The sequence below is a fragment of the Alligator mississippiensis genome, chromosome 5, assembly GCF_030867095.1.
Source record: "Alligator mississippiensis isolate rAllMis1 chromosome 5, rAllMis1, whole genome shotgun sequence".
In the NCBI taxonomy this organism is placed as follows: domain Eukaryota; kingdom Metazoa; phylum Chordata; order Crocodylia; family Alligatoridae; genus Alligator; species Alligator mississippiensis.
Window position 1 is genome coordinate 210,905,521 of NC_081828.1, and position 9,877 is coordinate 210,915,397.

Genomic DNA, 9,877 nt, shown 5'->3' on the forward strand with positions numbered 1-9,877 from the left:
GATGGATGACTCTGCACATGTCCTATTTCTGAGTCCTCTAAAGCAGTGGTTTTCAACCTGTGGTCTGTAAACCCCTGGGGGTCCACTGACTACGTCTAAGGGGTCTGCAAAAGATGGCTATGATCAATCAAAAGTATGTGAATACCCACACTTGCAACTCAAAGGGGTCTGCACTCCCATTCAAACATTTTTAGAGGTCTGCAAATGAAACAAGTCCCACTGCCCTAAAGCATCTGCCACTTGTCACTGTTGGAGAGAGACCAGGCTAGATGAGCTTTGGGGCTGATTGAGTGGGACTGTCCTTATGGAAATGAGCATCTAGTCTTTGTTAATTCTCTGAACTAAGCATCTTGGTGAAATGAGATTAATTTGGCTTTGCCTATAATGAATGTAGCATGTGCGGGGAGACAGGACACTGACTTGGACTCTAAACACCCAGATAGTTGGGCAACGTCAAATAACTTTTGTTGTGAACTGCAAGTTGCATTGCTAAAAAAGTACCGTGATTTTTTGTGTGTTTGCTCTATATTGTCGTGACAGGACTTCCCCTGTGACGAGCCAGCTAGACCTCAAGGGTGACCTATAGCAAATAAAGGAGGAAGTTAAAACTTGAGGCCATGAGCATCTGACGCTATCAGCCACAGTGCAGTCTGCTGTTACTGCAGTGAGAGGGGATATAAGGCCGACTTGCTGTAGGTACCAGGGAATTTATCCCTTCAGCTAGGTCCTTGAAAAGGTTCTCCCAGCCTGGCAGATCCTCAAGGTACCAAGGGGACGCTATTCATCCCCTCACCATCCCCCCTGGAGACCTTGTTCATGGCATGTCCATAGAAGAAGCTTCCATGAGGTCTTGGGGAATAGCAAACAGTGACTTTTATGTGGCCTTTCCCATCAGTCAATCTCCAAATATTTTACAAAGGAGGTCAGCATTGCTGAGCAATGGGGATGAGCAGAGGGCTCCAAGTCTGGGTCTCCTGAGTGCTAGTCTAGGACCTCGGGCGTTGCATCATATTAGCTATGCGTCCGCAGTGCTGTCTGTCTCGGCGTGCTTACTGACATATGCTCAGGTGGCTATGTTGTCTCATTACAGGGATTTGCTCCATGCGGTGTAGAAACGAGTGGATGGGGGTGATGCCTGGGGCAAAGCACGAAGGACGTGTCAATGTTGTATTCATCAGGTGTTGCATTGTGGGAACTGGGAGGTATGGCTCCCTGAGCATTGGCTACAATGAGTATTGGTCAGTGCTGCCAAACAGCGGAGACTTTCTTTTTCCCAAATACTTTAATGAGATGTAACAATCAATCAGCACTGATTTTTGCCCCTCGCACTGAACGCTGTACGCTCTCCTTGCTCTGTGATACTAGGCTCAGTTACATCTGAGAAAGCTGACTGGCTGCTCAAGGGCAGCGTATTGTCCTGGCTCTTTTAGTGATGCTCAGACTGCAAATGTCAAGCACAGCTGCCTCCTCCTGGGTAAAAGCATTTGCCTACAAATCTAGTCTAATGGTAAGGAAGCAATTGCATTCAGACATTCAGGGGATAATGCACCTCCCTGCTATATGGCCCATCCCGGACAGGCCTAGTGTATTGTTTTGGATGCCCTGCCTGGCTCCACCATGTTGTTTTAATGCAACACAGTCTCCACGCTCATGAAGCTTGATGGTCTACCCAAGTTGCCTTCACTCCCCCTTCTTGTGGACCTTTCCACGACACACAAAGTGGGTGCTACCACGCAGGAAACACACAGATACACCATATCTCCTAAGCAGCTTCCACATGCATGGTCCTTATAGACACCCCAGGCAGCAATTAAAGTTGTTTTCCCCTGTACAATGGCCAACATGAATACCCACTTGGACTCGGTTGCCCCTGAAAAAGAATATAAAAGCCACAATGTGTGCAACACTCCTTGGGGAAGGGTGATTTCATTTGAGACACAAAAGCAGAGGTAGAACTAACAGCTAATAACCCGAGACACTTCTTGATTCGACGCTCAGACTCCTACAACTATGACAGCTACCTGGTGAACCTGAATGCACACCCCTGATCTGCAGCCTATGTATAGTCATGTAACAACATTGCTAAAAACTCTTTGGGTGGTCGGTCTCAGAGTATGGCCCCAATGGTCCCTGGTTCTGGTCAGGCTGGGTTTTTATTAAGTCTCCTATGAGTCCACCACATTAAAAATCCCTTGTTTTAGGGAGTATACCCCATTATTAAAAAAAAAAAAAATCAGCTAAGAGCAGTAAAGAGTGGTGAGCTCTGAATATGCCCCGAAGAACCTAGCAGCTGCCATCACGCAAGCAAAACCAAACCACATCTACCCACAAGATAAAGGGTTTTGGGTTGTCTGCTCCGTAGTTTCCAGTCCATGCAGTCTGCTGCCAAGTTGCAATGCTTTTGATTGCTTGTATCAAGTCCCTAAATAATGCCCAGTAAATCCCAAACCCCGTCGAGTGTTTCTCAGTCACATTAAAGGGGAAAAAAATAGGTAGTAAGGATCAAGAATTGCATTGCTCATCAGCTCCTTATCCTTGTCTGCTGGAGCTGGGGATGTCTCTGCAGCATCTCATGTTCTTAAAGGCAGCTTCTGCTAGTCACAAATACCAAAAGCTTCCCTTGTATATGCCCAAGCAATGCGATATAGGCCCCGTATAACAGAGCAGAATTTGTTCACCGTCAGCCAAGCTTTTGAAAATGGACACTGATTTTGCATATCTCAGTTTTAGCTACTCGGCTCAAGACCTCTTTTTTGCCCCGAGCATGACTTGGGGTACCCAGTGCTGAAAATGTTGGCCTACGTGTGTGTGCTGTGCTTTACCCTGCACCTGAATCTCCAAGCTAGCTTTTGATACAGCTTTTGTTTCAACGGGACTAATGCCCGTGTCAATAAAATTACAGGAGTGAGTCTCATTTCTAAGATCACAGCTTGACTGAGAAATCGCCAACTATAAATAAAGACTTTCATTTGCTGTTGGATAGATCCGGCCTATACAAGCTGGAGTAGCTTTTGGAGTCATTTGGGCATAATTCGACCTTCTCAAAAAGTGCAAATCTCCCATTAAGGGTGCTGCTTATCCCTACATCTCAAAGCGCTTTCCAAAGGAGGTTGGCATCACCTTATGTCTGGGGAAACTGGCCTAAGGTCATCCAGAAACCCCACTGCTGCACTGGGACTTGGCCCAGGGTGTCCCCAGTCCCAGCTTGATGCTTTGCTCAGCAAGCCGAGCGTCTCCCTTTGCTAACATCAGCAGAAAGTCTGCACAAGTGAGGGCAGCAGGATTCAGTCCTTACTCTTCACCTTCCCGTGCCAGCTTTCCTCCCGTATGGAGCCTCACCCGGAGACATTCAAGCTGTCCTCGCTTTTCACGGCAGTGAGCGGTCTCTGCTCCAGGTGGGTGGGATGGTGGTTGCTCGTGCTTTTGGCTGCGCCAAGACCTTCTCCGCGTCTCGCTCGCACACTGGGCTCCTCCCTCAGGTGGATTTTCTGGTGCCTCCTGAGATATTTCTTCAGCCTGTAGCGCTTCCCACACACCTGGCACTTGTAGGCCCCTCCTCTGGAGTGAAGCGCTTGGTGTTTAATGAGGTGGCGCTTTTGAGGGAAGCACTTCCCGCACTTGGTGCACTTGCACGGGCCCATCCTGATGTGGATGGACTGGTGGCGGAAGAGGTTGGCTTTCTGATTGAAGGTCTTCTCGCACTCGGGACACTTGTATGGTTCCTCCTTGGTGTGGATCCTCTGGTGCCGGACGAGGTTGGACCTCTGAGTGAAGCTCTTCCCGCAGTCCGTGCATTTGAACGGCTCGCTCATGTGGATCCTCTGGTGCCTGACGAGCTTCCGGTTCATGCGGAAGCTCTCCCCGCACTCGCTGCACTTATACGGCCCCTCGCTGGTGTGGATCTTCCGGTGTCTGGTGAGGTTTGACTTCTGGTTGAAGCTTTTCCCGCAGTCAGGGCATGGAAAGATCCTTTCCTCTTTGGGAGCGTCGGTCTTGATCAAGGGACTTTTCTTGCTTTTAGCTTTGGCCTCCTGACTCTCCTTAACTGTACTGGGAGACCCTCCTTTGCTGGGTTGCTGGCATTTCTTTTGCTTTTTCTTTGGGCTGCAGCTTTCCCCACTTCCAGCATCCATCCCGGGTTCTTCCTTGATCTGGATTCTCTGGATGGTGCTCTTCTGACCGAAGGGGCTGGTGCGGTCTGCGCTCTCCTGAGGTTCGTCCTTAATGTGGGGCTCCTTGTACGTTGTGAGGTTGCTGATCTGGGCATCGCTCCCCGCACGTTCATGATCTGCATCCGTTTCCTTCTTAACCTTGATTCCCGGGGGACTAATGAGAGGTATCTTTGGATCGAACTGGCTTTCCCCATCGGTGCTTTCCTGCGGTTCCTGCTTAATGAAAGAGATCTGATGTGCTAGCAGAGGGACGTTGGCCTCCTCTTCAGTGGACGCATCTGGTTCCTCCTTTGCCCGGATGTCCCAAGGGATCTTTGGACTGCACCGGTTTCTGTATTCAATCGTTCCTGGGATCCCATCTCCTGAAGGAGGTCCTTGCACTGGAGTATTCTCCATCGGGTTAAAACTGTCCCCAGCTTTGAAGGCCACATCTGGTTCCTCTTTAATCTGGATGACCCGGACAGACATGCCATTTGCGTGCCTGCTAGCACCGGATGGCCTCTGCTTGGCGTGGTTTTTTTGGTGGACATTAAAGTACCTCTTGGTGCTTAGGCTTTTCCCACACTCCGTACAGATGAATGGGCCTCCTCGAAGGTGAACCTTTTGGTGGGCCACCAAGGTGGCACTCTGTCCAAAGCACCGGCCACAGTCGGTGCATTTAAATGGCTTCTCCCGCTTGTGGATTTCCTTGTGGGCTGTCAGGGTCCCCTTCTTCACAAAGCTCTTCCCACAGTCCGTGCATGCGTACGGCCTCTTCTCTTTGTGGGTCCTCATGTGGATGTTGAAGTAGATCTTGGTGCTGAGGTTCTTCCCGCAATGGGGGCAGAGGTACGGCCCGCCCTTTGCATGCGTCTTGCGGTGAGCGGCCAGGCAGATCTCCAGCCTGAAGCACCGGCCACATTCATGGCACTGGAATGGCCTCACTCCCGTGTGGATGCTCTGGTGGGTCGCCAGGTGTCCCCTCGTCGTGAAGCGCCTGCCGCAGTCCCCACACGTGTGCAGCTCTTCGGCCGTGTGGATCCGCTGGTGCCTTTTGAGGTTCCCGTTCTTGCTGAAGCTCTTGCCACATTCTGGGCACAGGTGCGTCTTCTGCACCGTGCGCTTGGCCGGCCTGGCCAGATCCTTCATGGTGTCAGTGGTTGGTGTGCGGACACGATCCCTTTGTCAGGGGGACCCCTCGTTCGCACGGCGGCTGCTAAAGGAGCCGGCAGGAAGAAAGGAGCCGTGGTGTTACAGGGGTGGGTGATTAGGAAGGCAGGCAAAGAGAAGCTGTAGGAGCCATCAGGATGCGGTAGCAGAAGGACAGCTGATGTCCCATAGCTTTGTGGATGGAGAGGAGAAATTGCCGGTGTTCGGAGACTCAGATACTGGGGTCGTGTGTGGGGCAAAGTAGTGCCGTTTCCTCCCTAGCTGGCATTTTACCACCGCGTCTTCTTCTAACGCAACATGGGGCCACTCTCTTCACATTCATAACTCCATTCCCAGACTGTTTCTCGAGGGGCTCCTGTACATCATATCCCTGCTGAGACTTCTCAGTCAGTCCTGGGCCTTAGTGTCCTGCATTAAAATAGAAAAGAAGTCAAGATATTATTCCTTCTGTTACTGATGTTGTTTTTTCATGTGAGAAGAATAGCTGCAGGCTTGAAGCACGGGGAACCAAACCGGGGACCTTCTGCGCTGCAAGCATGAGCTATCATAGCTCCTGTTAAAGTTTCCAGAGGTGGGGTGGAAACACTCATGTCCGTTGTGGACCAGATGTATAGGGGGATCTGTCAAGCACTCCCGCTCTCTCTTTCTCTTGCATGCTTACTCATTTCCTCTTTCCTGGTAGCTTTTGTCAAAATGATTTACAAACACTAGTGAATTAAGCAAGTCCAACAGAATCGATTCTGACCAAGGCCATTATTCAGACATGAAGAAAAAGGTGCAGGGAGGCCAAAACATGAAAAAAATTAGGACAAAATCCAAGTTGACAACACACGCAGAACTCAATCCAAGCACTGCTCATGGGCAGATCGGAGAGTGCTTTGGAAGGCAGAGCCTGTATTTCCATTGTGCAGATGGGGAAACTGAGGCACGGTGAGATTGAATGACTCAGTCAGGGCCCTATAATGAGTCAGGGGTGCAGCCCATGCAACATGGCTGGGACGTAGTGCTACAGGAACATGGAGAAAATCATTTCCTAGGATGTCTATGAGTCCCACCTGGGAAGGAAATGTGGAGGTGGTAGTGAGGAAGGTGGGGTTACTGGAAGATGCTGTTGCTGCGGGTAGAGGATACTGGGAAATGCTCTTAAGCAGGGTTCAGGTGGCTGGGGGGAGGCTGTGGCTGAGTTTATGGGTTAGGATTGTGGAGGGGTTTAAGGCAACAATCTTCTTGGTACATGAATGCTTGGAAAGCCTGGGGTAAGCAGGGTATATAAATAATACCTAGATACAGCAATCCCAGCGCAGCTGGAGCACACCTGTGGGGGGACGAGGTGCTAGCACACAGCGCTCAGATACAGAGGATCTGTAGGTAACAAGACAGACGGGTACAGCAGAAGAAAACTATTTTTGACACTGCTGCATTGAATGTCATTTTGCCTCTAGGTACATAGGCTCAGCACCCACTTAAACCAGTGAGATCCACCACTTGCACATGGTATAGCAGCATTTTTCTCTGTTAATTGCTTCAAATATGCTATGGAGTAACAAGGTCATGGAGAAGAGGTTTCCCTTTAATCAGAGGAAGAAACAACAATGATCAAAGTCATGGCCTGATGTCAGTGTGTAGAAGGCCTGTATTATTTCTAAGCAGAACAGCAACGGCGGGAGCCTGACTGTGATTAGCATGATACCTATTAGAAATGGGTGCTTTAATTTACTAGCCAAAGGCATAACAGTACCCAGGGGCTGGAAAGGAAGTCGGTGAAGTTTCAAAGCATATTTTTAACAGCAGAACGACCAGCGATGCCAGGCAGGTCTCCATCAGTGGGAATCATTCAGGCAAGACGGACTCTCTTTGTCAGACAGATTGCTGTGGATCAAACACATGTGATTTGGCAAGAACCACTGGGAAGGATGCCACCGCCACTGTGTTATACGGGAAGTCAGACTCTCTTCTGACATTACGATCTATGCAAATCTCTGTTGTTCAGCATGTTGCCGGCAGTGTTTCAGCCGCTTCCTCCTTATGCCAAGTGCGATTTATTGAATCCACATCGGCTCAAAACCATGCTACATTTTCTAGCATGCAGGGATCCTACGGGACCCCGCTGAACCAGGCAGGGAAGAATCAGATCCCGGGGACTGTTATCGCTGGGGTTGTTATGCAAAGTACAGGCACGAGAGGGTTGAAAAAGGCCTTACCTGAGCAATCCATGCCTCCAGGCAGGATTTCCGTCCTCCCTGGCAGTCCAAAAATGTTTGCGACTTGGCTACAACTTGCTTTGCAGTCGCATCTGTGCTGACCTAAAGGAAGTCTGTGGCCAGTGCAGTGAGAGCTACCGGAGGAAGGGTGAACGAAACAAAGACAGGAGCGAAGGCTGCGTGCACAGGGGGAGCAGAGGAGGGGATGCGGGAAGCAGGCAGAGCTGCAAGGGCTAGGGATGCTGCTGGGATAAGGGCAGCAGGCGCGGGGGTGCGGTGGGGAAGAGAGGCACCAAAAATGCCACCGAGCTGCCTTTCTTGGGCACCGTTAGATCCGGGATTGCTTCTTCTCTTGGAATGGTCTCAAGCTCGCATTGCCTTCTGGGAATTGTAGTGCTCACCACCCAGGACAAGCTCTCCCTCCTCTGTGCTGGATGAAATTTGAATTGCTGGACCAAAGCAACCCGCACAAGGCCCAGTGGCCTGCTGGAGAAAGGCTCCTTTTGTCCAGAGTTAGGAGGTGGCTCCCGGGGTCACAGGTCGCAGTCGGGGAATGGATGAACGGCGGGACAAACCGGAGTATTTTACACCTTGCCAGCAGCTCCCAAGATCCCAGAGGGGAAATAAGCATCAAGTCATTTGTTGCTGCATCACCAAAGCGGTGGGACTCTTTGATTGCCTTGCAGAGGCAGATGAAGAAGTATTCTGCTGATTTTGCAGAGGAGGAAACTGAGGCACCGGCTTGGTGAGGGTCAGATCCTGCAGCATACTGAGCACCACCTGCTGACTGTGGGCGATGAGACCGATCCGCGCTGCTGGATCGCGGCATTGAGGCAGGACCTCGCTAAAAGCCATGGGTGCGGTGGGGGCTATGAGAAACGCTGATTATTTCCACCAGCAGCATCTCCTTTGCTACAGGGACCTTGCAGTCTCCTCGAAGTCACGTCTCGAAGAGCCTGTGCTGGGACACCGTGCTTGTCATTGTAATTAATGAGCCGGGAGCATGGCTGCCCTCCGCTCCACGCCAGGTCTCGGATGTTATTCAGTCATCAGTTTCATAATTGGAAGAAAATAGGCCGGGGTAATTGGAGGTTGCTAATATCTCACTGGCCTGTAGCCGATGACTCTATTAACCCCAGCTACGACACTTGGAAAAACATCATTTGGGATGGTAGATTACATAGGAAACAAAGACATGCTGTTACTAATATCACATATGTAAACTGTGGGACATGCATATGAAGATGGAAGCCGACACACACGATACACATGACATTTGGGGGCGAATGCCTTGTCACTTCGGCAACACCTCCAGCATTACCAGCTACGATCTCAAAGTGTTTTGCATGTGGGTGAAGCATAATTATCCCCATTTTACAAGCAGGGAAATTGAGGCACAAACAAGTTGAGTGATTTGACCAAGGTCGGAAGGGTGTTTGTACCCGAAAGCTTGCAAAGAAGAATTTTTCCAACTATTTGAGTTGGTCTAATAAAAGGGCCCCACTCAACTTACCCCTGCTCCGCACAACTGTCCCTCATTGCGGGCACCTGGATGTAGCCCTTGCCCCTTCCCTCCCCCCATGGACTGACCTGCTGGGCTGGGGCATGTGAGTACATGCACACAGGCACGCAGCCCCCCGCCCCAGCCTTGGATCGACTCCAAGAGGCTCTGAGATTTACTGGTGGATCTTGATCTACCGGTTAGTGACCACTGCTCGATAGTATAGACAAGCCCTGATTTTTGCTAGCCGTGCCTGCTTGCTTGAGGGCACTCGTGTGGCAGAGCATCTCAGTTGGGATGGAGCTGTATGCATTGTGCTGCTGCACAAAGTCTCTACAGCTGTGGATCTTAGTACCTAATTTCACGTGCGGAGCAAGACAGTGGGCAAACTTTCTATGGGGTGATGGAGAAAGATGCATTTCAGATCATTTCCCTCCTGGCCTCGCTAGCCCAAGCATATTCATCAACTTGACTTTCAAATGAAGTCGGCCTTTCTGAAGTAATTACCAAGTAGCCTTGGGCCGTGGCGCTCTGCTGCCATTACTCATTGACTACCCGGGGTCTCCAGTGGTTCCCCCACCGTGGCTTGGCAGCTCATTTGCATAACAAGTCACCTGAAAAATGAAAGCCAGATCCTCAGCCATCTCCACCACCTCGGCTTGGCTCAAAGCAGCTTCATTTTACTGGAGCTGCAGCTGATTTCTACCAGCCCCGGATCTGGCCTGGATCTGCAAGTGGGTTTGCAAAGTATTAGTGATGCTAATTGAATCTCTTTAGCTTTCTGGGGACAAAGCCGCTCAGCTCTCCCTGCTTCTGCCTGGTCCCTTTCCAGCAGTCCCCCTCTCCTGCAATCT

General features: G+C 50.5%; 1 protein-coding gene across 1 annotated transcript; it reads right to left on the reverse strand.

Annotated features, from left to right (window-relative positions):
- Window positions 1–1,263: 1,263 nt before the first annotated feature.
- LOC102567031 (zinc finger protein 160) lies at window positions 1,264–7,906 on the reverse strand. Its single transcript, XM_019499458.2, has 2 exons — window positions 7,523–7,906; window positions 1,264–5,729 (listed from the first exon to the last, which is right to left on the reverse strand). The coding sequence occupies exon 2, from the start codon at window positions 5,298–5,300 to the stop codon at window positions 3,336–3,338; it is 1,965 nt and encodes a 654-aa protein (XP_019355003.1). The 5' UTR covers window positions 5,301–5,729; window positions 7,523–7,906; the 3' UTR covers window positions 1,264–3,335.
- Window positions 7,907–9,877: the final 1,971 nt, after the last annotated feature.

Excerpts from the sequence above, each read along its gene's own strand:
- LOC102567031 (XM_019499458.2), bottom strand. The coding sequence starts at position 5,300 with ATGAAGGATCTGGCCAGGCCGGCCAAGCGCACGGTGCAGAAGACGCAC.